At 47.0% G+C, this 25,871-nt stretch overlaps 1 protein-coding gene across 1 annotated transcript in view; it reads left to right on the forward strand.

Moving 5' to 3' along the window:
- PLXNC1 (plexin C1) overlaps positions 1–25,871 on the forward strand; it is a 149,021-nt gene that overhangs the window by 22,739 nt on the left and 100,411 nt on the right. Inside the window, exons 3-4 of the mRNA XM_030323379.1 lie at positions 11,851–11,985; positions 15,404–15,504. Of these exons, the coding sequence (XP_030179239.1) occupies positions 11,851–11,985; positions 15,404–15,504 (236 nt within the window). The remainder of the gene's footprint in view (positions 1–11,850; positions 11,986–15,403; positions 15,505–25,871) is intronic.

Here is a 25,871-nt window from a genome sequence, read left to right on the forward strand (position 1 = left end):
TTATTTTTTAGTGTTTCTCGGTTATACACAAGCTCATACCAACTGCTTTGTGAACTGTTCAGAGACCCTCAGAAATTACCAGAAAGAGACTTCTAGAAATCCGTATGTGATAGCCTCCCTAGCCGTGTAACAAAGCACCAGCCACCTTGCTTCCCAGGAGCCTGCCAAGTTATTCTCCCCTTCCTTACTCATAAGCTGCCTAGGTGAGGTAAATAGGGGTCTGGCCCTCACCCTACCCTGGATCACCTTCCTAAGACCTTTAACCTTTTAGTTCCTATCTCCTTTGTAGTGGAAATATACAAAGTACCTGACTTCTCCAAACCTCAAACAGATGAGGGATTATAAGACTTAAAAAGTAGAAAAAACAGGTGTTCCTTCCCTCCAGCCTATTTGACACCCACAGAGGGGTTTTGTTTTCTGCCCTTTGTACCCACACATACCATGGAGAGGTTAGAGACCTGAGATCCTTTGAGATTCCCCCTGACTCGTATCTCAGAGGACTATTTTTCCCCCCACTGTAGAATGGGTATACCACTGGACAAGTTGGGATTTTTATTCCCTGGGCAGGGAGGGGGAGGCAGTTGGGAGGAGGAGAAAATAAAATCAGGAACCTCTAATGACTTGTCTGGAGTGATATAGTGGTTATCTTATCAATTTCATCAGGCATTTATTGAATACCTCCGGGGGGGCTCCACCATTATTCATGGCTAGAAACTGCACTGTCACCCTAGGCTGACATTCCTCTGCCTCCCGGTAGTCGGTTGATTTCCTGTCAGTCCAGGTTCTAAATTGAGTACAAATAGATTTGATTTCTCAACTGATCTCCCATTGACAACTAGCTGTGTGACTGTAGGTGAATCGCTTAACCTCTCTGAGTTTCCCTTTCCTCATCTGTAAAATGAGATTGTGCTAGACAACCCAGAAAACCCCTTTCTCTCCTGTACGGTCTCTAATTCTGTCTTCTGTGCGCTTATCCCGCACTCTAGCCAAACCTCTTGGCTTGTCCCCCGATGTGCGTTATGTAGTCTTGTTTGCCTACCTTTGTTCACACTGTGCCTCCTTCTGGGATTGCTTGCTTGCTTGCTTGCTTTTTTTCTCCCCCTATGCTTTACTGAATCCTATGTATCTATGCTTTGGCTCGGCTCAAACTCCACCTCCTCTTTGAGGCCTCCAAAGCCCAGAGTGATCACGTTTTCCCCTCATCTCCTGAAACACTCATTATCTGTACCATTCTGTAGGCCCATTACAGATGCCTCGTGTTGATCCCCAACCTTTTCACTCGTGTTTGTCTTGCCTTCCCAACTTGATTTTAAGCTTCTCAAGAAGGGGGTCCTGAATTCTCACAGCCTAATACAGTGTTGCGTGCCTGGTAGGCATTTGATTTAATCTGTTTTCTTTGGAGGAAACCCAGTAACATATGGGAGGGAGTTTGTTTGTATACACATTCTTTTAAAATATACATTGATCATCTCTCCTGTTGTGTTAGCTTTATTTCCTGGGGAAAGGTAAACACCCGTCAGTCATTCTACCCAAGTGGCTTGGTGCCGTGTGATGACATCTGAAGCGAGGCCAACCTGGTCCGGCAGATTGGACCCATTAACCTGGCAGAGGAATTTGCCATCAGTCTTTACGGGGCCTCCTCACCAATTATCTCTTCAGATTTAGGATATTTTTGATGAGTATTTTGACAGGAACACTGTTTCCCCAAAGCTGAGCCAACCAAACTGTTACATGGTAAGTTGGAGGTGAAGAACACTTGGCTATAAATAGTTCCCCATGGGACAGGCTGGTTTCGCCTGTCCTGTTTGCTCACCCCAGCAGTTTGTGTACAACGGGCCAGTTTTTAGTGATGTTGTGACACCAGAGGGGTGGGGCCAGGCTGCAGCTTTAAGCCACCGAGAAAGAGGTGGCTGACCAAAGTCTGGTTTCCTCAGCATCTGTATGGGGTATACCTTCAGAAGCCATGCCTGTGGCCTTGGTGTTTGTTTGTTTGTTTGTTTGTTTGGATTCAAATAACAAGGGCAGGTTGGTTTATTGTTTTGGGACGGCTGACATTGGTCTGGTGTTTCCCTTGTGCCAGTCACATTAAATGTTTTAACTCACTGAGTCCTCTCCATGGCTCAGGAAGATAGTTCTGTGATATGTCCCATTTTACCGATAAGGGAAGTGAGGCCCAGAGAAAGTGGATGATTTGCCCAAAGTACGCACGGCAGAGCAGAGATCTGAACCTGGAGTGACTTCAGAGTCTGCACTAATGTCCCCTGTGCTCCACTGAGTTTTGTGATCTCTGCCCCAGACATGCACAACCACTCCCCTCAGCGTTCTTGGGGTTGGGGGGCAGGGCGTGGTGGTGAAGGGAAGCATGTTGATAGGGATCCATGGAGGGGAGGGGACAGTGGAACCAATACTCCTGGGGTGTGGGTCATGGTTTTTAGAAGCTCCGGGAAGCGGCACCTGGGTGGCTCAGTCGGTTAAGGGTCAGTCTTCACCTCAGGTCATGATCTCATGATCCATGAGTTCGAGCCCCACATTGGGCTCTGTGCTGACAGCTCAGAGCCTGGAGCCTACTTCACATGGTGTGTCCGTCTTTCTCTCTGCCCCTTCCCCATTCATGCTGTATCTCTCTCTGTCTCTCAAACGTGAATAAACGTTAAAAAAAAAATTAAAAAAAAAAAAAGCAGCTCCAGAAAGGATCCCAGTTCTGGAAGGAGGCAGACCATCTGACTGAAGGGAATGCCTCAATGGCATGATAACTTCTTAGGAGTTAAACCCTCCCCCACCTTTACTCAGGAAGGTCCCTTCCCTCAGGAGGAAGTTTTGAGGGACAAATTTGAACTGACTTAGCCCTGCCAAGCTGCCTTGGACAGCCCAGTAATTCCCAAGACTCCCCCATGTATCCTGTGTGCAGATTCTCGGATGTAACCCCTGAAATAACCCAGAGTCCCGAGACCCAGGACCATGTCGATGATTGAGAAGGCACAGATAATCCCCGAATCCCTTTGTTCAGAAACTTCAAGCTTCTCCCTTGCCAGACTTGTCACCAGAACTGTTAGAAAAGACGAACATTGATAGACACAAGCTTGGCTTCTTAAGCCACAGAGTGGAGATACTAATGAGCCCCACAAACAAAACCCAACCCGAGGCAGCCAGTGGGAGGAGGAGAAGAAAGAGGGCTTGGATCACCCACAGCCTGACTCATCAGTTTCCCAGTGATCAAGAGTTGGCAACATGTTGACAGACAATAGGCACTGTAGTATACGACTGGTTGGATGAGGGGCAGAAAACAGCAGTTGGGGGCCAATTGCTGGGGTTTTTTTCCACTACACAAACGCACACACACTCTAACTTAAGTCTCTGAAAACCTCACAGAATTTTAACATAGTTCGATGCAATTTTATTATTCTTTTAAAAATTTTTTTGATGTTTATTTTTTGAAAGAGCGCATGGGGCAGGGGTGGGGCGGGGGGTGGTGGGTGCAGACAGAGGATTCAAAGTGGGCTTTGCACTGAAGGCAGAGAGCCCAGTGTGGCGCTCTGACTTGCGAACTACGACATCATGACCTGAGCTGAAGTCGGACGCTCAACCGACTGAGCCACCCAGGTTCCCCTGTTTGGTGCAATTTTAAACATCGGGTTATTTAATTTTTTCTTATTATAAGAGTAATATATGTTCCTCGAGAAAGGTGCAAAGTAGCAGAGGGTGAGGGAAAAACAGGAAAAAAAAAAATACCCCTCGCGGTTACCAAAAGGCACTGACTGCTATCAGCGTTTTTCTTTTTCTTTTCTTTCTTCTTCTTCTTTTTTTTTTTTTTTTTTTGCATAGTTAAGGTCAGACTCTATCCAATTTTGCCTCCATATTTTTCCTTCAGTTATGCCTGTATTAAAATGCTATGGCAAACTCTTGGTTAAATGGTATTTTTAAATAGCTGTATCATATTCTCTTGCGTGGAAACATCACATTGCACTTAGGCCGAGAGATCGAATCACTTTCAAAGCGTCTTTAAAGACCTGCACTTCTTCCAGGCGATCTGCCACTGCCTCCAAAGGTAAGGTTTTCCTGAGGAAGAGTGGAAAAACTAAAGACTTTACAATATGCCAATACCCTCACTGCCCTCTTTCTCCTGCCTTTATTCCTAGATGCTTTTGTAAGATTTTTGAAACATGGTAGGAATTTAGAACTTGAAAGCGTCCTTTTCACAGTATCTCGTCTGTCCCCTTATTTTATTGACACGTGACCCTAATGGTTGTGAGATGGGTTGTGTCGTCACTTTTTCCCCCCTGGTTGTTTCCTCATTTTACTTCCTTTCTGATCATGATTGCATGCTATACTTTCTCAGTGGTCAGCGTCTCCACTGAGATCAGCTGAAAGAGGGTGGCCACGCTGAACTCAGCCGGCAGGAATTCATAACTCACGTGTCGCAAGCCAGCACACTGCAAAGCGTACCCGTTTTTATAAACACATGCGAATCCTTGTCCAGATTGTGGGACAGCCTCTCGTGTGGTTTGGATTCCTTTGAGCTGACTGTGTCGCATACAGAAAATTGTCCTTATTTCAAGGGCAGAATTGAATATTTTCAGCTTTTCCAGGTGGTAAAATAAGTATTAATGGAATATGCATGAAATTTGAAATTTGTAACTTTATGCATGCCCATTAGCCTTTCTTGTAAGCATAAAAGATAAGGCAGCAGGCGAGGAATAACAACAGCGAACGTTTCTGAGCTCTTACTGCGCGCCGGCCATTGGAACCAGTGTCTGTATGGGTTAACTTGTTTAATCCTCATGAGTCCGTAGTGTTACCAAACCTACTTTATAAATGAAAAAAATGAGAGGCTCAGAGGGGTTAGGGAACTTGCTCAAGGTGATGTAAACTGAAGCAATCTGTCCCCTCTCCAAACTGCACTGATAATTCAAATGCACTCTGTAGGGCTTGGTAGAATTTGTGGAACTGTGTTTTGTTTTGTTTTTTTAAATTTTCTTTCAAATATTAGAGTACTGGGGTTAATACCAAGATGCAAGCATTGAGGTTTTTTGAGAAGAGGCCCTGGCTTCTGTGGTTTTAGTTTGTTCCTATTTGGGGACGGCCTCCTGGCAGCCCAACAGAGCCCAGACTTCTGTATTAGAAGGCAGGACTTCCCCCGCTCAGGTCTGCAAGTGGGTCATGGGAGCCCCTGAACCCCCTGTGGGACCCCAGCTTTTCCCCCCGTGGGTTCTTTGGGAGTAAATGTCGGAAATCTGGGTTCAAGATGATTTTTGGAATGGCTCTTGTAGGAGGAGGCCAGTGTTGGGTTTCTCCAACATCCCTAGGACCAAAGTGGGTTTCAGGGTACTGGGTGCCGTCTCACACATGTCCCTTCCCCATATCATCAGAGAAGCACTACTCACATGCTTCGAGTTGGGACTGGCCATCTATGAGGCCCTCAAAACTTATTCCCACTGGTGGCTTTCATTTATCCAAACCGTGGAGCAAAATTGAGACCAGTTCTAGAAAGTTCTTCTGCATGGAGGTCTGCCTTGATTCTGGTTTTCAAGTTTTCAAATGAAAGGAAGAGATAACAAAAATAATAAAATATTTTATAAGGACAAGCTTACTATTTATATTCCCACGGAATGTTCAAATAAGGAAAAGGAGGCCAACCCAGGACAGGACCTGGGGCCGGAGGTAGGGGAGTGGGGATGGCTAGGCTGAAGTAATAGACCAAAAAGGAAAAACAGCAGGAAATGGCCTCCACGATTGGCTGTTTGGAATGTCATATGAAGCTATTTCAAGTTCACCTCCATCTCATTCATTCTAGTTTGTGAGTTAGCCGGGACTCCCCAGTTTAGAGCTCTTTCTGCCATGTCCACACCGACCTAGAACTTGTGGTTCAAGCTGTATGCTTCTCTTGCTACTTACACTGAAAAAAATAGGTTGGAAATAAAAGAGGAGTTTGCCTCAATCTTTATATTTCACCTTTTTACTCCTAACGACTCAAGCGCATTGAACACTGGTGGATAATTACCTTGCTTTCTCGTGTGTTCGTGTGCGTGGTTTAGGCCTCCTTCACCACATTTCTTAGAAACTGTTTATTAAAAAAAAAAAAAAATGAGAAGATTGGCTTGGATGCCCTTTAACTGGTTAACCCCACAGAGTGAGGCCTAAGGAAAGAAATTTGGAGTATATGTTTCAGCTTTTTGAATACCCGTGGCTTTTCCACATCATGGTAATAGTAAAGGAAAGAAAGAAAGAGGCTTTTGTTTAATTTTTCTCCCCCCGACCTCGTTTTCCTCACCATGCTATTCTTTCCGTGGGTGGTGTCGAACTTGTAACGTAACTAACTGTCTGGTGTGGAAGTCTCACACTCCACACGTTTCAGGACTGGAATTGGGCGGGTTTTTTTTGTATGCAACAAAAATCCCAAGGCTTGTTAATAGCCTACCATGAGGCTTCAGGAAGATGTCAACAGGAGCAATATGTTGACACAAACTGGAATTCTCCATCGGGGAAAATTTGTTTTCTACACAGGCTTCAGCTGGAAAAATCTGAAGAGCCCTATAAAATCTTGAATGCTAATAGAATTTTTTTTTCATTTAATAAATATTTATTGGGCACCTTTTATGTGCCAGACACTATTCTGGGTACTGAGGATACAAAAGTGAATAAACCAGACAACCCCCTTGCTCTCATGATGGGGGGGAAAAAAAAAGATGGAAAATAAGTCACTGAATTAATCAAAAAAGCCATTTCAGACAGTGAGTGGTAAGTGCTATGGAGGAAATCGACTGATGGGTAGAGAATGAGGTAGAAAGGCAACCAGGGAAAGCCTCTTAGAGGAGGTGACGTTTGAGACTTGAAGGATGAAGGGGTAGATAAGAATATGCATGGCAGAGGCTCAGGGTGACTTCAGATTAGGTCTGTACTAAAGGGGCATTCTGGAAACAAGAGATAAAAATCCACATCATGCCCAAGGGGTGTGTGTGAATTGGATGAGATTCTTTTATACAAAACTCAACCCATTTTGGGTTTCTGTGACTCATTGTTACTTCCTGCATCGCTTCACAGATCGTGTTCTTTTTCCAAGGCTGCCCAGCTAAACCGAGCTGAGGAAGGAACATTTCCCGTGCTCCAGTCTCGCTGGCTTTCTTCTCTGTGTTGATGTTGACATGAATGTTGCAGTTAGAAGATCCAAGTTTTGCTTTGATGCCCCTGGGCTGGGCTGTGGGGATGGGGATTGGAGGGGTAGGAGGTGATATTAATAGAGATCTAGCAAGGAAGAAAGCCATGTCTCTCCTGTCCTGGAGTCATTTGAGAGAGGTGAAGGCCCCAGTGGCAGAGACCCCCAAGCTCTCCATGTAGCATGTCTGGGCCCCTTGTGGATGAAAATGAAAATTTCCTGTTGTGCTGTCCTCAGGGTTATGGAGATCATTCTCTGCATATGATCTAGCAAAAAGAAAAACAATTTGATCCACTCACACTCACTTTTCACATTTAAATCTTGTGTATTTATTTAAGATAGTACATTGACATTGTTCAAAATTCAAAAGAACCAAGAGAATATACAGAGAAAGTCACACATTCCTGACCTCTGGGGCAACCAGTGATATAGGTTTCTTGGGTATCTTCCCAGAGATAGTTTATAAATGTCTGCAAGTAAAAGGGGGAAGATGGCCTTTCCCCCATTTTATCAAATACACAGCATATTAAACATGCTATATAAGTATATAAGTATGTTTATGTAACATATAAACATATACACATGTACACAACGTAATGTATTAAACATATACACAAGGAGCTTTCTAATTATTTTTACAGCTAAATAGTATCATATTTGTTTGACTATGCCTAACCAACTCACTGTTGTTGGACATTTAGGTTGTTTCAACCTTTTGCTAATTTGTGATGCAATAAATATCCGTGTACATATGTCATTCACCATACATATGAGGGGCTGTGGGGTCTAAGGGTATGCTTTATAATTTTGATAGATAATGCCAAATTACATTCTAGAGAAGTGTCACTCCCACTATCGATGAAACATAATTTAAACCCAGCATCTATAGTTATCAGGACAAGCTTTCAGTGTAAGCCACTCTAGGTAGCTTGTTTAGGAAACTGGTTGGTAAACCCCAGGACATAGTACACTTAAGAATTTTTTTTTAACACAATAAAGGCTTCCCTGCCAGAATTCAGAGTTCCAGAGAAAATACCGGTGCCTCGTCTCCCGGTAAATCGGAGTTGCCCCAAACTAGATCTTCATAGCCCTTCCCCATCTACATCAACCATGTTCCAAGAATAAATAAAAGAAGTCCCTGTAAAAACTGCAGCGCAGGTCCTGACTCACTTAAGACGCATGAGTGGTGGTGTTTTATAAATTAAGTTTTTATTTTAAAGCAAATCCCAGACACTATCATTTCACCCCTACATGTTTCATTACACATCTCTAAAAAATGATGGTCATTTTCTTTTTTTTTTTTTTAATGTTTATTTTGAGAATACATGCCTGCAAGCGGCAGAGAGGGAGGGGGAGAGAGAATCTGAAGCGGGCTCTGCTCTGTCAGCATAGAGCCCGCTGCAGAGCTCAATCCCACAAACTGTGAGATCATGACCTGAGCCAAAATCAAGAGTCCGGCACCGCAATGGCCACTTTCTTAACTAACCATACCCATAATGCTATTATCACAGCAAAAATATCAGTAGTTCTTCAGCGATATCTCATAGGAGCTTATACAATGAAATCTTCCTAAGTGGCTCGAGAGTATCTTTTGAAAATGACTTTTGTTGAGGTTAGAGTGGGAGAGAGCCAAAGCATAAGAGACTCTTAAAAACTGAGAACAAACTGAGGGTTGAGGGGGAGTGGGAGGGAGGGGAGGGTGGGTGATGGGTATTGAGGAGGGCACCTGTTGGGATGAGCACTGGGTGTTGTATGGAAACCAATCTGACAATAAACCTCATATATCGAAAAGAAAAAGAGAAAAGAAAATGACTTTTGTTCAAATTGGTATCTAAGCAAGGTCCTCAAGTCAGACCTGGTTGTCCTGCCTCTCTCAATCTGGTGTAGCCAACTCCCATCACTGCCACTGACTGATGGAGGAAATGAAGTCTGTGGTCGAATGTCTCATATTGTGGATTTGGCTGTTTTCTTGCTGCCTCCTCCTCTTTCTGCTTCCCAGTGTTAAATGAAAGGTCACACTAAAGGCTCAATGAGGTTCAGGTTCGGTTTTGTTGGCAAGAATGCTTCATAGGTGGTTCTGCCCAGGGAGGCCTTTAACACGATGAATTCTTCTGGACAGCAGCCTGTCTTCTCTTGAGCGTCACTTGAGAACATTTTTATCAAACATTTTTTAACTGGCTTCCTGTTTCCTCTCTCCTCTATGACCTCTTTTCTAGCACCAGACCAACTGAATCTCAGTTGATTAATAAGGAACGTGAATTAGAGATGGGAAGACAAGAATCTGGCAAGTTCACGCTTGGGTGGTGCCAGCCTGCTGTTTCTCTTCATTTGTAGTTTTCAGTAGGCCAGTGTTGTCCAGTAGAACTTTCCGTGATGATGGTAATGTTCTGTATCTGTACTTTCAGCATGGTAGTCACTAGCCATATGTGGCTAATGAGCACTTGAACTGCAGCTAGTATAACGGAAGTACTACATTTTAAATTTAAATAGCCACAGGTGACTGCTGGCTACCATACTGGATGGTGCAGCTATAGTCACTTTTTTTTATTAAAAACATTTTTTAAATGTTTATTTTGAGAGAGAAGAGAGAGAGCATGCGTGCACGAGTGGGGGAGGGGCAGAGAGAGAGAGAGGGAGACGCAGAATCTGAAGCAGCTCCAGGCTCACAGCTGTCCGCACAGAGCCTGACATGGGGCTTGAACTCATGAACCGCGAGATCATGACCTGAGCCAAAGTCAGACGCTCAACCAGCTGAGCCACCCAGGCGCCTCTATAGGTGCTTTTAAACTACTTGAGGCACAGACCTTTTCCACCTCTACTGGGACCTAAATGGTTCTATTCCTTTTTAAAAAGTCCTATTTTAGTTACTGCAATTGACTTTTACGAGCTGCTCCTGAATTCAGTGGCAGTTCACGGGCCCCTAGTGAGTTACTAGTTGTACCAAATCTACCTGGACTTAACCCAGAGCAGATGATGGAAGAAAGTCACGACCACAAGACAAAGTCATACTCAGGCTGGGAGCAGGGACTCATGTAGGAAGATGCTGCCTCTGCCAAAATGATAAGGACTCTTTGATAAAGTAGTAAATATGTATTTGCCATCAGGATATGTGGTACAGGCTTCGTATTGCTTAGTAGATGCGTGAATGTAGACTTTGTCTGAAAAGAATCTCAAGGGCCAACGTTTCTTTTAAAACCATGTGCCCAATGTAACTGCCGTCCTCAGCAGTAGAGACACAAGTGTAGATTTTACGTATGGATGTATTCAAACTGACAAAATATTGAACACCTTCGATTTTAAAAGTATCGGGCAAGGGGATAGGTATAAAGATGATTAAGATACAGTCTCTACTCAAAAGGAGCTTACCATCTAGCAACATTATTATCTATTGTGTATTTATTATGTGCCACGCACCTTTTACAACTCTCCTTTGATCCTGAATAGTTGTATATAGGAGAGGCATTATTAGCCCCGTTTTAGAGACAAGGAAGTTGGGGAAGGTTAAGGTACTAGGTCAAAGTTAGCACAGCTTACTCAGCGGAAAGAGTCAAGAGGCGCACCTGGGCTCAAGCGACCATTCTGTTTCTCCAGGGCTATGGTGATGGTCTGTGATGCAGCTTCAGGCCCCTGCTTCCAACCTGCCCCCTTACCATGTCACCTCTCTGCTCAAACCCTACAGTGGCTCCCTCTCTCTCACCCGGAGTAAGAGTGAGATTTCTATACACGCCTACAATCACCTACGTTGCACACTTGTTACCTCACTGCTCTCTGCCTCACTGGTTCCGCTCGAGCCACACTGGCCACCTCAGGTTTTAGGGCCTCGGTACCAGTGAGTGGCTCTCGCAAGAGCACGAGTCACCCAGGCATCTAAATGGCCTGCTCCATCGTCTCCTGCAAGTGTCTCACTAAATGCCACCTCTCAGTGAGACTTACCCTGAGCACGCATCCTGATGTCCTTACCCCACTTTATTTTGACTTACATCACCTTCTAATAGGGTTTCTAATTTAATTATTGTTGATTGTCTGCCACTACTCCCCTACACACACACACACACACACACACGGTATATGAAGGTAGGTTTCTCCCTCCACCCCTCCCCCCCATTTGTTCGCAGCCATTTTCCAAACACCTAGAACATGCCAGATACGTAGATATTTATCGACTGAGGTGCATGAAACTCATGTAGGCCCAATTTCAAGGCCACGCTTACATTTTATATGTAAACACATACCTGCTGTTTGGGCCTTTTAAGTTGTCCTGGTTACTTTAAAATGTGTGACTGCGTAGAATCATATAGGAGAGTCAGAGTAACACATGCAAATATATGTCAAGCCGGCTTCCTTTAGTTTGAAGATCACTTGGCTTAATACTGACGAAGCTGTCACCTGTAGCTTCTCATAGAGCCAGATGTGATAGGGAATTGCGGGCTTGGAGCGTCCACACGTGAGGATACTGCCCCAGCACTGAAGGGTGGCTTCTGTGCGCGCACACGCGCATTCACATGCGTGACCATGCTTGTTCTTCCCAGCCTCGTGGAAGACTGAGACACAAAAGGATGATTAAAGAACATGGTACCTCAGCCAGTATATGTAGTGAGGAAAAGAGCGTGTGGTCTTAGAATTAAGCTGCAACTCTTGCCACCCAGCTATTCAAAGTATTTAATAGAAATCTTATTTCTCTTTTTGAAAAAAAAAAATAGGTTATTCTTGGTGAGAATTTGACTTCAAATTGCCCGGAGGTTATCTATGAAATTAAAGAAGAAACACCTGTTTTCTACAAACTGGTTCCTCATCCCAAGAAGAATATCTACATCTATCTAACAGCTGGGAAAGAGGTAGGCGAAAATACTGGGTACAGCTTCTGACTTATGAATAAAAAATTGTTTAATTAACGTCATCATCTAGTAGTGAAGCTTTTACTTTGAACTATCAAGTTTAAACACTGCTGCAGGCTTCGAGAAGACCTTCAGTGGTTCACAGACATGGAATTAAAAAAACCTTCCTGTCAGTAAGTAAGCAAGAAATATTACCTATTTAGACAATTTTATTATTGGCTATATTTCCAATGCGAGGCTTTTCAGAGGAGGGTGTGCTTGCAAATGGGTGCATAATCAGCAAGGTAACTGAATTTGCACATTTATTGTGTGGGCACTGAACGGTTAGATGCATTTATGAATATACCCAATGGGACTGGCTTTGGAATTGGGGGTTAATATCAGGCCACAGTCTCATGCACATTCATGAACCAGGAAATATATGGCACTCACCCTCCCTCTCTTAATTTATCTGGCTGTTTTAGTTTTTCTTCTTGCTTCTGCTTACTCAAATAAAAATAATAGCTTTTTATAGTTTCTTCATTTTTATAAAGTACTTCCACAGAGGAAGAAAGCTAAGTTTTATTGGGTCCCTACTGACCACGTACTGGTTTCGTCTCTCTTAGATGCAGAGTTGTGTCTGTACGCACAGCTATAAAAACAATGTTGATGAAATATGCTACCAAATTAATGAGATAAAATTACCCTTGCTTTGTATATCAAGAGCCTAAGACTTGGAAAGGTTAAATGATTCAGTCAAGGAGATCTATCTCCTTGATATCTTAGGTTCATTCTATTTTATATATATGTAGGTTAGGCCTTGTCCAGACTGGGACATCAATTCTGTCCTGACATCAAAGCCTGTGATAAATGAGATCGAATCCCAAACTTGTGAAAACTAAGCAGCCCATTCTGGCACGGTAGTTCGGACCCATGGCCATTGGGGCAAACAAAGTGTGAAGAAGAGAATTCAGACTTGTGGAATTATCTAATGGAATAACAGATGCCTTCGGTCCAACCCCATTTTCCATTCTTTTTATCTCTCGTTCTAAGGGGAACAGTGATGACAGCAAGCCAAATGTGCTGTTGCGGTCACACAGTAGGCACACAAGCACATTGTCGTTTCCAGAATTCCCAGAATTGCCCTTTGCACGTGGAAGAGTCGTTATGTCAAAATGATCTCATTGAGATGAACCGTGGACCTGCCTGACGTTGGTAGACCAGTTGTTCACCATGCAGAATCTTCCTGAGCAGCTTGTGTCCCCGTTAAAACACTTTTTATTCTGTTTCTTCCCTGGGCTTCCCGTATTCGCGAGATTTTTGTCTACTCAACAAACTGCATATATTAAGTAACTATTCCCATTCCCAGGCTTTATTTATCAAGGGCATCCGAAAACTGCCAGCCGGAGAACGCGCTGTGCTGCCACACAGAGCTGATAAAATTCCAGCCCAAAGCAAAGACACTTGAAGTCTTGCTTAATCCGTGCATGTTTCTCCATTCAGCTTTTTGAAACATTGCAAAATGGCTCGTAAATTCTCGTTAGCACTTTCCTCCAAACTCAAGACTGTAAGCTGGGAACCACTGGAGAGCCACGGATAGCTGACAGGTCCTCACTTTCCGGAAGATAAAGAGTTCTAGCCTCTGGTCATTCAAAGCCTGAAGCCCTAGGGAGGGTTTTTGACTGGGCATCAAAGCTGGTTATTCTTACATTCTTCACCTAGGTTTCCTGCTGGGGATCCTATTAGTAAGATTCTCGTTGAGCCAGCATAACCCCTAGACAGGCAAAAACCTAAGGAGGATCCTTTCCTAGACTCTTGGGGGGATAGTAACAGCCAAACGAATACGCCCTGGTACATCCATGGAATACGTGGCCGCTAAAAATAACCATATGAAGATTTATGCATCGCTGTGGAATAGTCACTATTGTGTGTTACTAAGTTAGGGAAGCAGGTCCAGTGTAGTACTAATTGTGTTCTCGCTTTTACAGAGAGAGATGTTGTTTGTGTGTTTAAGTACAGCGCGTAATGGTTCTCATGGAAAGTTCTAGAGACTCCTATCCCACTAAGTGTTCTGAGCCAATGTGGCCCTAGGAGAATATGTTATTTAGTCTACCCCGCCTGGAGTATCATCATGCTCAGCATATTCAAAGGCTCTCAGTAGCCTCCTAGTAAGGAAATCTGTTTGCCTTTTAAGTGTAAGGTCTCACATGTTTGTAGGGCTGTGGAACCTTTGCCTCACACAATAGCAGTAGCCAACATTTATCGAGCGCTTAGTATCTGCCAGACAGTGAAATAACCCTGTGGAGTCCGCAGCACGGTCACCATTTCAGAGTTGAGAAAACAAGGTTAGAGAGACTATGTGATATTTATGCACCCCCCCCCCCCCCCCAGAATTAAAAAGATGTTTTGTGAGCTACAGGGAAATCTCCACATTCTGGTTGATTCTGGCTCAGGCTGGTGGTCTGCCCCCGCATCTTTCAGCAACATGGAGGACTGAGAAATAGACGGGTCTGTCCTCCATGTAGTCAACTTAGAATTGAACACTACTCCCCAGGATAGCCTATTTTCCTCACCAACCGTTTCTAGAACGCTCTGTGTTTCTAACCTTTTAAAGAAGTTACTTATACCTTCTAGCATGTACAGCTTCCTGGCTTAATGAGTTCCACAAGTTTCCTTACTACCTGCTGTGGGATTTTGCCCGCAGAAAATGCGCTGTGTGGCACTGAGGTCCTCCCCGACTCCCGCCACCCTGCTTCCAGGCTCTGTCTGTCTCAGATGCCCGGGTCTGCCCAGCACGGGCGCCTGGTCTGTGGGTTGCTCTTTCCTGACAACTGGAAGAGGCAGCTTGAGGGGCAGGCAATGATTTGAATACTCCCCCTGTTTCTTTTATGCCCGACTCCAGTTGAGGGAAGGTGAGCAAACGAGCCAGGAGCTGAAACAATGGAGTTACCCTGACAGGGGTGTGGGATTCACCTCATTTCCGTGTCCAGCGTCAGCCTCGTGCTGACACGCCTGGGTCAGCGTGAGCCTTTACGTCCCCAGATGCTCATTTCCAGAGTGCCACTGACCACGCATTTAACTGTCTTTGTGTGAAGGCCAGGTGACCTGATTCCATGATCCCTTGGGAAGTCATTATTAGCGGATCAGACCCACCTGAGAGAGCAGTTAAAAATACAGATTCCGAGGCCCGGTCCCTGACCTGCCCAGCCCGAGTCTCCAGAGCAGGGACGGCAGGCCATCTGGGAACCTGCACTTTCCAAACCTCCCCAGGGGATTCGTACCCCGGAACTTGAGAACCACTGCCCAACGTCCTTACAGAGGCATTCCGAGTTCAAGCTGACAAATGTGCTCTCTTTGTGGCCCGTTATCAGATGAGGTGTTGTCGTTTTTGTGGCGGTGCTTAGAATTCCGTCTGAGCTGCTGTCATCTTCATTTCTAGGTGAGGAGAATTCGTGTTGCAAATTGCAGTAAACATAAATCCTGTACGGAGTGTTTAACAGCAACAGACCCTCACTGCGGTTGGTGCCATTCTCTGCAAAGGTATTTCCTGAATTCTTTCTCACCAGCTCACATTTTCGAGAGAGAAAAAAAAAAAGTGTCATGCAGCAGAACACTTGTTGCCCTACTTTGACGATCCGTGCCAATGACCTGGGGGAGCCGATCTCTTCGCCGCCTGAAATATCAGTGCGTGATCCTCATTAATTCTCGGAGATGTTCCCAGCTGGGCCAGTGCGGCGGGATCATTTGACCCGGACCACTCCGGGTTACCCGACCTGGGGGTGGGAGCGGGGTGGGGACAGGACGCCAGGAAGGATAGCCTGGAGCTGCCGATTCTGCTTGTACTTTCTACAGAGTTCTCCAAGACTCCAGAGAGAGAGAGGCAAAAGGTCTCCCCTCAGAGGAGATAAAAGAATAGGGATGTTTGAAAATTTCCCACCAAATCCTCGTAATGTCACGTACTCGGATGGCTCAGTGGAAGCCTTATTATTGATGATGCTGTCTCCTAATGCGCGGTACAGCTGTGGGCCTGCTGTACAATCTCAGTCTCCAGGCAGAATGTGCCCAGCCTGGTCTTGAATTACGATGTTCACGACCCATCCAGGCTCTGGGGCGACTTGTAAGCGGCTCCCTCGCCATGGCAGCTCCCAGCGTGGCTGGGACCGGCCTGGTTGGATTCGCTGTTGCCATGGCAACCCAGTACTCGGGCTCCCGCTACAGAAGCAAGGAGGAGAGTGGCGGAGCTGGAGCTCAGGCAGGGGGAAAAAAAAAATACCATAACGGTGGCCGTCAGTTTGGTGCTTTCCGTTTTGAAGGGTCAAAAGGGATCAGGAGGAGTGGAACAGGTGCAGAGAAGCTGAAGGCTGAACAAGGGGCGGTTTGGGGAAAGCAGAGGGGACGGGGAAGAGAATCTGGGGAAGGAAGCCCAGGGCAACGAAGGGAGAGGGCGAGGCTACAATATAAGCGAGAGGTTCAGGAAACAAACTAAAAATGTGGGGATGGAATTAATTAAGAGTTCATGGAGGAAGTCAAAAGCTGAGATGCAGCAAGACGCATAATTGCCCTTGCCTTTTGCAGCGCTTCCTCACGGGGCTGTTTCTGTCAGAATCCCTGGCAGACAAAGGAAGCGGGGCCAGGAAAATTCTCATGAATAATTGTAATTGGGTAGGAACGTTTTCTTCCCGTCGCTTGCCCAAGTCTAGAGTTTAAGAAATTAACTGATCATCAACAGCATTTCATTGTCACACACCCACTGAGCGGTTCCCCCGTACTCTTTCCGACCTGTTTCGTCTATGTGCGTTTCCCACCTATATTTGTAGGGCTCCCCCCAGGCGTTAATTCGGTGGCGGTGGCAGTGATGAACTAGCCACGAGGAGCTCGTGGCTGCTATATGGCAAACACAGGTCTGGAGTTCACAGGCGATGTGTCCAGGCTGGAGAGATGAATTTGGGAGTTAGACATGTCTGGAGGGAGCTTACAAGACCAGACGAGGGAGGCCGTGTAGATTGAGGGGAGAAGCAGTTGGGGAACCGAGCACTGAGGCGGTGCCGTGTCGAGGGGCCAGGGAGGCAAAGAGGAAACAAAAATGGGGAGGGAACAGCCAGAAAGGGAAGAGGAAAGACCGAAGAAGGTGGTCTCCTGGATGCCAAGGGAAGAAAGAGGGGAGCAGTCCCCTGTGCCAGATGGTGCAGAGGGGCTGGGCAAGGGAAGTGCGCTGACCCACTAGACTCAGCAGGTGATGACCGGTGACCATGACAAGGGCAGTGTGGCAAGCGATAAAGCTGCAGGAGAAAATGATGAGGGAGCAGAGCAGAGACCAGTCTCCAGAGGAGCTTTGCCGAGGAAAACGGCAGAAAAAGGGAGCAGACGCTAGAGGAGAAAGTAAAGTCCAGAGAATTTGGTTGTTTTTGAGGCGCGTGAAATAACCCTGCGCTATGGGTCTGTTGGGGAAGTTTTAGTAAAACAATAAAAGAGAGAGAGAGAAAGAAGAGGGGTTTGCACCGTGCTGTCTCTCGGCAGATGAGAGAAAATAAGATGTAGCACACTGGTGGGGAGGCAAGTTCAGACGGGAGGTGGACAGGTGGTCTCGGGATGGAAGAGCAGGTGAAGAACATTGGGCCCGGGAGCAGGTGGGTGGTGCAAGCGTGTTCAGCCTCAGTTTGCATCGCTAACGTCATTTTCGGGGGCTTCAGGCCCGTGAGAGTGAGGCGGGGGAGGAAGCGCTGGAGGTTTGGAAGGCGAAGGGAGAGAAGGTAGGAGATCGAGAACGGAGATGGGAACTTAGAATGATCGCTGGGCAGCAGGAGGGCCCAGCTGAAGCCAGTGGTCTTGCTTTTGAAGCGAGAGCAGTCAGCAGGGTTTTGCTTCCCAAGGCCGTGTTCAGCCCCGCTGGTGTGGTCGCAGAGTCGGGGAGGGCTAGATTTAGCAAGGTAGGGCTTTGCAGGAAATACGTCAAGAGGGGAGGGCGGGGCCTGGGAACCGAGGGGGTATCCGAGCACTGGATGGTGGTCTTGACATGGATGTTGGTACTTAACATAGGGGGCCCTGGGCTGTCAGCTGGAAGTACACGCCGAGGCGGGGAGTGAGGGATGGGAATAGGCGGCAGGATCTGTGCATGGGAGGTTGTGATTGGATTTAAGACTCACTGGGGCTGGGAAATGGTAGTTGGACTGTGGGAGAGTCATGGAGGGTGGTGGCGCTATCGATTATGACAGTGTACCTGAAGTAGGATGGGAAAAAGACTGCGGGCAGAGAGGGGTCAAGGAACGGAGGTAGTGTTAGGAACGGGAGTGTTAACGTCAGTCATCTGTGTGGATATTGCAGTCGGACCGTGGGAACAGGGTTGGAGTCGGTGAGAAGCAAGATAGTCCAGAAGAGGAAAGAATTGGCAGGGGTGGTGGTGGTCTATAGATGGTTGCAACAAGGAGGGCTTTGCGGTGGTGGGGCGCACTGGGCGGGGGGCACGCTTGGAAAGGAGGAGGAAAGACGAGGCATCCAGAAAAGGCAGTGAGACACAAGCAGGACGCTTAGGATGAGTAAGAGGAAGCAGCCAGCCCCTGAGCTGGCTTCGAGGAAGCTGTGTCCCCAGGGGAGAGGCTGGTTTCAGTGAGCACAAGAAGGTAAGAGGGAAGATCAGAGAAGAGGTTGAAGACACCGGGGCATGTATTGATGACGGGCAAAGAGTGCTTGTCTTCTGTAAAGCTACTACTACCTGCTTCCCTGGTTCTCCTCTTACTCCCTCACCCCTGTCGTAATACCCTCCTAGAGGAATGATGCTTTTATAGTCTAAAGCGGGTCATGTCATTCCCCAGGTTAAAACCTGCACAGCCTTTCTCTCTTAGAAGCCAGTCTGACTGTCTTACTGCCAGGACCTGCATACATCATCTGACCCTTCCATGGTTCTCATGCCTCTCTCTCCTCGGTTCACTCTACCCCACCGCGCTTTCTTTCTGACTTAGGAATATGTCGGCATGTTCCCACCTCTGGTACTTTTGCCCTCATTGTTTCCTCAGTCTAGAATATTTTTCCCCAGATCTTTCCATGGCTGGCTCCTTCCTGATCATCCAGTTAGAAGTGGCCTCACCTCACTCATAATCACCCGTTTTATTTTCATCATGGCCCCATCAGTGTCTGAAATGATCTTATGTCTCTGCTTTTCTTTTTAAAATGTGGGTTCCATGAACATAGGTACCTTGTCTGTCTTGTTCACTACCATATCCCCAGAGTCTAGAACAGTGCCCGACACATCGTAGGTGCTCAAAAAATATATGTTAAGTGAATGAAGTAGATTTTTAAAAGTTTTTTAATGTTTGCTTATTTTTGAAAGAGAGACAGACAGAGCATGAACAGGGGAGGGGCAGAAGGAGGGAGACACAGAATCCAAAGCAGGCTCCATCCAGTCTCTGAGCTGTCAGCCCAGAGCCTGATGCAGGGCTTGAACTCGCAAACCGTGAGATCATGACCTGAGCTAAAGTCGGATGCTTAACCAACTGAGCCACCCACGCACCCTGTGAATGAAGTAGATTGCGTGATTGAAGAGCTCTCTCAGTGGCAGGTTGAGACTTACGCATTAAGTAATATAGAACATTCTAGACTGATGGTCCTTCCCAGCCACATCAGATCACTCAGTTTCAGACTGGCTTCATTCTGGCCTAAGACGAAATAAAACTAAGCCTCAGATCTGTGACTCATATTGAGTTCCCAGTACCATTCAAAATTAGGAATTCTAAAGGGGGATGTTTTCTTATAACTGTAGAGCATCCCACTGTGTTTATTTTAAATGTCACAGATTTATTTAGAAAAATAATTTATTTTCTCTTTTGAGAAGGTTGAGCTTTCTTGCATATGTGTCTAGAAAATGGATTTGTTGAGAGCGGGGGGTGGGCAAGGAAACTATCTTAACTTCCTTTTGATCGGGTGTTAAGAATAGGCATCCAGTGTAAGCAGATAAAAAGCAATTAGATAAACAATGAGCTCTAAAAAGTCTAGTATTTTATTGTTGGAACCTCAAATCCAACCTGCGCTGAATTTGTGTGTGTGGGTGGAAAGTGAATTTTTGCAGGCTGAGTATCTGGGGTTTGGAAGCAGTTTCTCAGTTTCTCCCATATTGCAAAGCATAGCACATGTGTTCAGTTACGGGTTTCCACAAAACTGGCAATCCTGAACCAATGAACGAGTGAGGTTCCAAAAGTTCATTTGCAAGTTTGTTTGGCACTCAGAATGCATTTTCCCATAGAAACAATGTCATAAATTAAGGACTCAGTCCCAAGGCAGCCCACAAAATTCAGTTTATTTAATTTCAACAAATATTTATCGAATATCTACCAAGAACCCCATGTGGCAAGTGAGCTAGCTGGAGGCTATTGAGGGAAATCGGATGCCATTCTTGGCCTTCAGGAATTCACATGCTAGCTAGGGAGACAGCCGTGTCAACAGCCAACACTGATTCAGTCATATGTCCAGTTGACAAGTATTTATTGAGCACCTATGACGTGATAAGGCCTGTGCTAGGTACTCAGGTTATAGCTCTTTCTTGCCTACACAGAGCCTGCAGTCTAGTGAGGGATGTAGACAATACTCCGGTGATACTGCATTGACCAATTCTTCCTAAAAGAAAGAATTAGAAGAAAAGAGCATTTGTTTTTCTTGCTCATGGGTCAGCTCCAGTGGGGTGGGGTCGGGATGCCCTCTGCCTCAAGCTGCAGGTTGAGAGGATTGATTCAGGTCTTCTTCACACATCTCTCATCCAATGCACACGGTTCTCAAGGTAGACCGCAGAAGTACAAGAGCCATGCTAAACTATGCATCACATTTGTCACCTCGTCTCATGTCGTGTTTGCTGATACTCCACTGGCGAGCACACCACATAGCCAAGCCCAACGTCAATGGGGTAAGGAAATCTCCCCCACCTACTGTCGTGCAAGGGAGCCAAAGGTTATGGATGCGTCATTCCAGTGCAGCAGATACTGAGGCGTTGAGCGCAATAATCTGGTCAGTCTTGACAAGTAAAAGAGTTACCATTTTACCAATAGGTAGATAGAGTATCATGAAGGTTAGCCCAGAGGCAGTGGAGGATTCCATGGGGGCACATGAACATCTAACCCAAACTTAAAAGTAAGGGAAGGTTGGGGTGCCTGGGTGGCTCAGTTGGTTGAGCGTCCGACTCTTGATTTTGGCTCAGCTCGTGATCCCAGGGTCATGGAATCAAGCCCTGAGTTGGGCTCCGTGCTGAGTGTGGAGCCTGCTTAAGATTCCCTCCCCCTGCCCCTCTCTCCTGCTCATGCTCTCTTTTGCTCTCTCTCTCTCTCTAAAATAATAATAATAATAATAATAATAATAATAATAATAATAATAAGTAAGGGAAGGTTTTCTGGAGGAGGGAATATCTAAGCTGAAGTTGAGCTGTGAGCAGATATCAGCCAGGTAGAGCAGAGGCAGGTGACTGGCCGAGGGAACAGGTGTATCGAGGCCAGGAGCTGTAAGAGCACCCGTTGTGCTCAATACAGTTGGAGCACACAGTCTGGTGGGGGTTGTTGAGAAAGTGGCTTGGTAGGCAGGAGTGGCCGAGCACTGGCCTTACAAGCCATGTTGAAGAATGTGCATTTTCTCGTAAGGACTTTTGGGAACTATTGCAGAGCTTCAATTAGAAGAGTGACCAGATCAGCTGTGGGTTTTAGAATAAGCGTCCTAGCGCAGGATAGCCTGGAAACGATCTGCTGGACGCTGGCAGATCACTTAGAAGGTGGTTGTAAACCAGCAAGAGACTGGGGTCCAGCTGGAGAAATGATAGTAGCAATGGAAAGACGTGGCTGGACTCTAGAACTATTTGGAAAATAGAATTGACAGGACTTTTTGATTAATTAGATCCCCCTTGAGTTTGACACACTCAAAATAGGGCCATAAAATGAAAAATCAAATATCGAGGTGGCCACTGTTTTTCTGGAAGATGTACTTTTTCTCCCTCAATCTAAGTCTTCATAAAGGCAACAAAGAAGCGATACCTAAACATGCAATGGATTCTTACTGTGTCCCAGGGATTGGACCAGGCACTTGATTGGAGCCCAAAGCATGGGCACTTGGTCAGAGGGGGAAGGACTTTGGAGCGATGGCAGAGCTAAGTCTCGGAAGGTGCAGTGAGGCAAGCTACTGCTCTTTTCCCAGCGACACCGTAACCTCGGTGTTGAGATGATAAGGGAAGGGGTATGGGCATCTGGCTTGGGTGACCAGATGGACAGGGGTGTCACTGCCGAACAGGAATGTAGGAGGGGTAGCCTGTTCGGGATGCCCAGCAATGCAGGGGGTGGCTTCCACTCTGGAAGCAGAGGAGGAAGTCAGCCTGCTTGGGATTAAATCTAGGCTTCTTTGTGACCTGCAGCTTCCTCGTCTCCTCTGGGTCAAATCTCTTCCATAAAGTAGGGCTAGTAGTACCTCACAGGGTGGCCGAGAAGATCCAATCAGATAATGTTCATAAAGCCCCAGGCACAGCGCCTGGCTCTTAGTGAGCACTCAAGTAACATTAGCCATTGCGATGGTGGAAGCCCAGAGGAGGGAGCCATTAGTTGTAACCAAGGTCGGAGAAGGCTTCAGACAGGAAGTGGCGTTAAAATTAGGCCTTGAAGCCTGAATGAACTTTCACCAAGGGAAGAGAGAGTGGAAGGCATTTCAGGTAGAGGATCCAACATAGGGAGAGGTCTTTTGAGGGAGCGGCGGATTAGATATTACCCCCAGAGCGCTGGTTCTGGAAGGCAGGAAGGGGATGGGGCATTGGGTGGGACCAGGATGTGAAGGGCTCTGAGTTTGGACTTGATTCGCGGGTGCCGGGAACCTGTTAAAGGATTTTCAGCAGAGGATTGGCATGATCATATTTGTGGTTTAAAAAGATTATCCTAATGGCAGCATTCAGCATGAACCGCATTAACTCAAGCAGCAGCTGTATCAGACTTCCCAATGGTACCCCTCCCAGGGTACACTGTCTTTTGGTATATCTCGTAATGAATGAGTTTATCTCCCCGTTCTTCCCGAGTCTTCTACCTGGCGGCTGTTTCTTCAAATTTCATGTACCTCCCACCTCTCCCAGCACCACCATGGCAGTCCACTTGCTCTGGTCCCCGTCCCCCGATGGAACCATGGCTGGGTCCTCTTCCGAAAATGGGCCGTGCAGGAAAGGACGAGCTTGTCTTCGTTGCCCCACCTGTCATGCCCCATCCTGCACACGAAGTATATAGGGTAAGGCTTTGCTAAGCAGCAGGTGTGTTAACTATAGGGTATCTGTAGTTCCCCTTGAGTATTTGTGTAAATCTAATACTTGCCCACACTCTTCTCTATGTTTCTTCCGTATGGACCAGGGGAAGACCTCCAGGCAGCCCCTGGTAGCAGCTTTCAGGTTCGCAGCTGCTGGTAAGAGAGCATTCCTCAGCGTGGCCTAATAACACCACTCTGTGGCCGGCCCCACTGTCAGACTTTCTAAAAGGCTGGGGGAGAGGGGAATTTTTTTTTAATGTTTACTTATTTTCGAGAGAGAGGGAGAGCATGAGCACGAGCAGGGAGAGGCAGAGAAACGGAAAGGGGGGCAGGTACAGAGGATCCGAAGCGGGCTCCATGCTGTCAGCGGAGAGCCCACGGCGGGGCTTGAACTCACAAACCACGAGGTCACAACCTGAGCTGAAGTCGGACACTCAACCGACCAAGCCGCCCATAGGCCCCCCAGAAGGGACTTTTGAACACAGGAGAGAAAAATCAGACTGCTAAACATATTTGTCCCCAGCACCCCAGAGCAACAAACAAAAAAAGAGTTAAATGATTTGCCTATGGCCACCTCCAGTCCCTTGCATTCCTCCCCTGTCTTGAGGTCTGCCTCCCCTCTCTCCTCCTAGAGACATTCCTCCCTCGAGCCTCCCCGGCCAATTTGTAATTCTAAATGGCCATAGACTGTCACTGCCCAGAAAGTTGACTGGGGCAACCCATGGAGTTCGGTAGCCCATAACCCCACGTTTGTGAAGTCTCAGTCCCGCTGCCCCCGTCTGTATCTGAGAGGCGGGCAGTGTGCAGCGGAGACGGCCGTGAGGGCTGTTCGCAGAGGAGCCGGTGGGACTGCGCCCACTGACCCTCCCGCAGGAAGCGAGCCCCCACCCCAGCCCCGGGTCGGAAGACAGAGTCTGCAGGGAGCGTGCAGGGGGAGCGTGCTCCTGCACTAGATGCTGATGCTGTGCCTCACGTTCCACGCCGTGCTCCAATCAGTCCTCCTGCCACCCTGGGAAGTAAGTGCGAGTGCAGTGTGCCCGGGAGGGACAAGCAAACCACCTGAGCTTGTGTATTCACTTCCGACTGCTGCTGTGACAAATGATCACAACCCGGGTGGCTTGGAACCGTGCTGACAGCTCTGGAGGTCAGAAGTCTGCTCTGGGTTTCCCAGGGCTCACACCTGACGTGTGGAAGGGCTGTGTTCCCCCTGGAGGCTGTAGGGAGGAGCCTTTTCCTTGTCTTTCCTGGCTCCCGGAGGCAGCCTTCCTTCCTGCCTTGGCTCCTGGCTGCGTCTTCAAAGTAGCATCTTCACATCTCTCTGGCTCTGTTTCCCTCGTCACGTCCCTTTCTCTCACCCTGACCCTCCTGCCTTCTCTTGATCCCCTTGTGATTACTTTGGGCCCACACAGGTAATCCAAGATAATTCTCCCCCTCTTGAGATCCCTAATCCCATCTGCAAAGCCCTCTTAGCTGTGTGAGGGGACATTTTCACATGTCCCAGAGACTGAGCCATGGGTATCTTTGGGGGCTGTTACCCTGCCTGCTGCAGGGTGTACAAGCTGGTACCTTCGCCTCCCACTGTAGGGAAAGGGAAGAGGAACGAGGAAGGGACGTTATCCCCTGTGGCTGTGGGAGGAGAGGGAAGAGCCTGGTCCAAATGGGCCCTTCATGGATGACTGGCTATGCCCAACAAGGACCATGGGAGCCAACCTGACATGTAGAAACCCTTCCACCTTGAAAGGGTAAGCGTCCATGCTTTCATTTAATGGGTATTTATTGAGCACCTAGTATGTGTCAGGTAGTGTTCTAAGCACTAGGATTCTCCAGCAGTGAACGACAGCGCCCTAAACCTTTGCCCTCGGGGAGGTCCTCCTAACAGGGTGTTCGATTCCTGCTGCCTTACCCAATGACCACACAATCAGCGGCCTAAAACAACAGAAACTTCTCTCTCACCCTTCTGGAAGCTAGAAATCCAAAATGGAGGTGTCCACAGAGCCATGTTCCCTCTGAAGGCCCTAGGGGAAAGTGGTCCCTCTCCTCTCCCAGCTGCGGGGGGCTCCTGGTGTTTCAGGGCCTGTGGCAGCAGAAATGCAATCCCCGCCTCTCACCTCTGTGGGTTTTTCCTCTTTGTGTGTCCAAATCTCCCTCTCCTTTCTCTTCGAGACAGCGGTCACTGGATTCCTGAAACCCAGGAGGATTTACTCTTGAGATCCTTTAATTACGTCTGCACAGACCCTATTCCCAAATAAGGTCACCTCCTGCGGGTCTGGGTGGACCTGAATTTTGAGGGAATGTTGTTCAACTCCCTGCATGAGGGAAGAGGGACAGTGTAAAAATAAATAAGGAACTAGCATGTCAGATGGTGAGCAATGTTATGAAGACAAATCCAGCAGAGGACAGGGGAAGGAAGCGCTGGCTTGGGGCAGAACAAGTTGCAGTCTGAACGGGACTCCAGAAGCCCTCACCGAGCGGGAGGGTCTCAGCCAAGACCTGAGGAGCACATTCAGCTTTGGAGATGTTCCCCCCCACCCCCCATCAGTGGTTACGGCCACACCTAACTGAGTGGCCAGGAAGACAGTTTGAGACCAAAGTTTGTTGTAATTCTTGATTCGTTCCTCCTTTCCTTCCGATCCGGGATGTGTCACTGTGCAGTGACACTCCTTTATGGT

Source organism: Lynx canadensis, chromosome B4 (genome assembly GCF_007474595.2).
Source record: "Lynx canadensis isolate LIC74 chromosome B4, mLynCan4.pri.v2, whole genome shotgun sequence".
NCBI classification, from domain to species: domain Eukaryota; kingdom Metazoa; phylum Chordata; class Mammalia; order Carnivora; family Felidae; genus Lynx; species Lynx canadensis.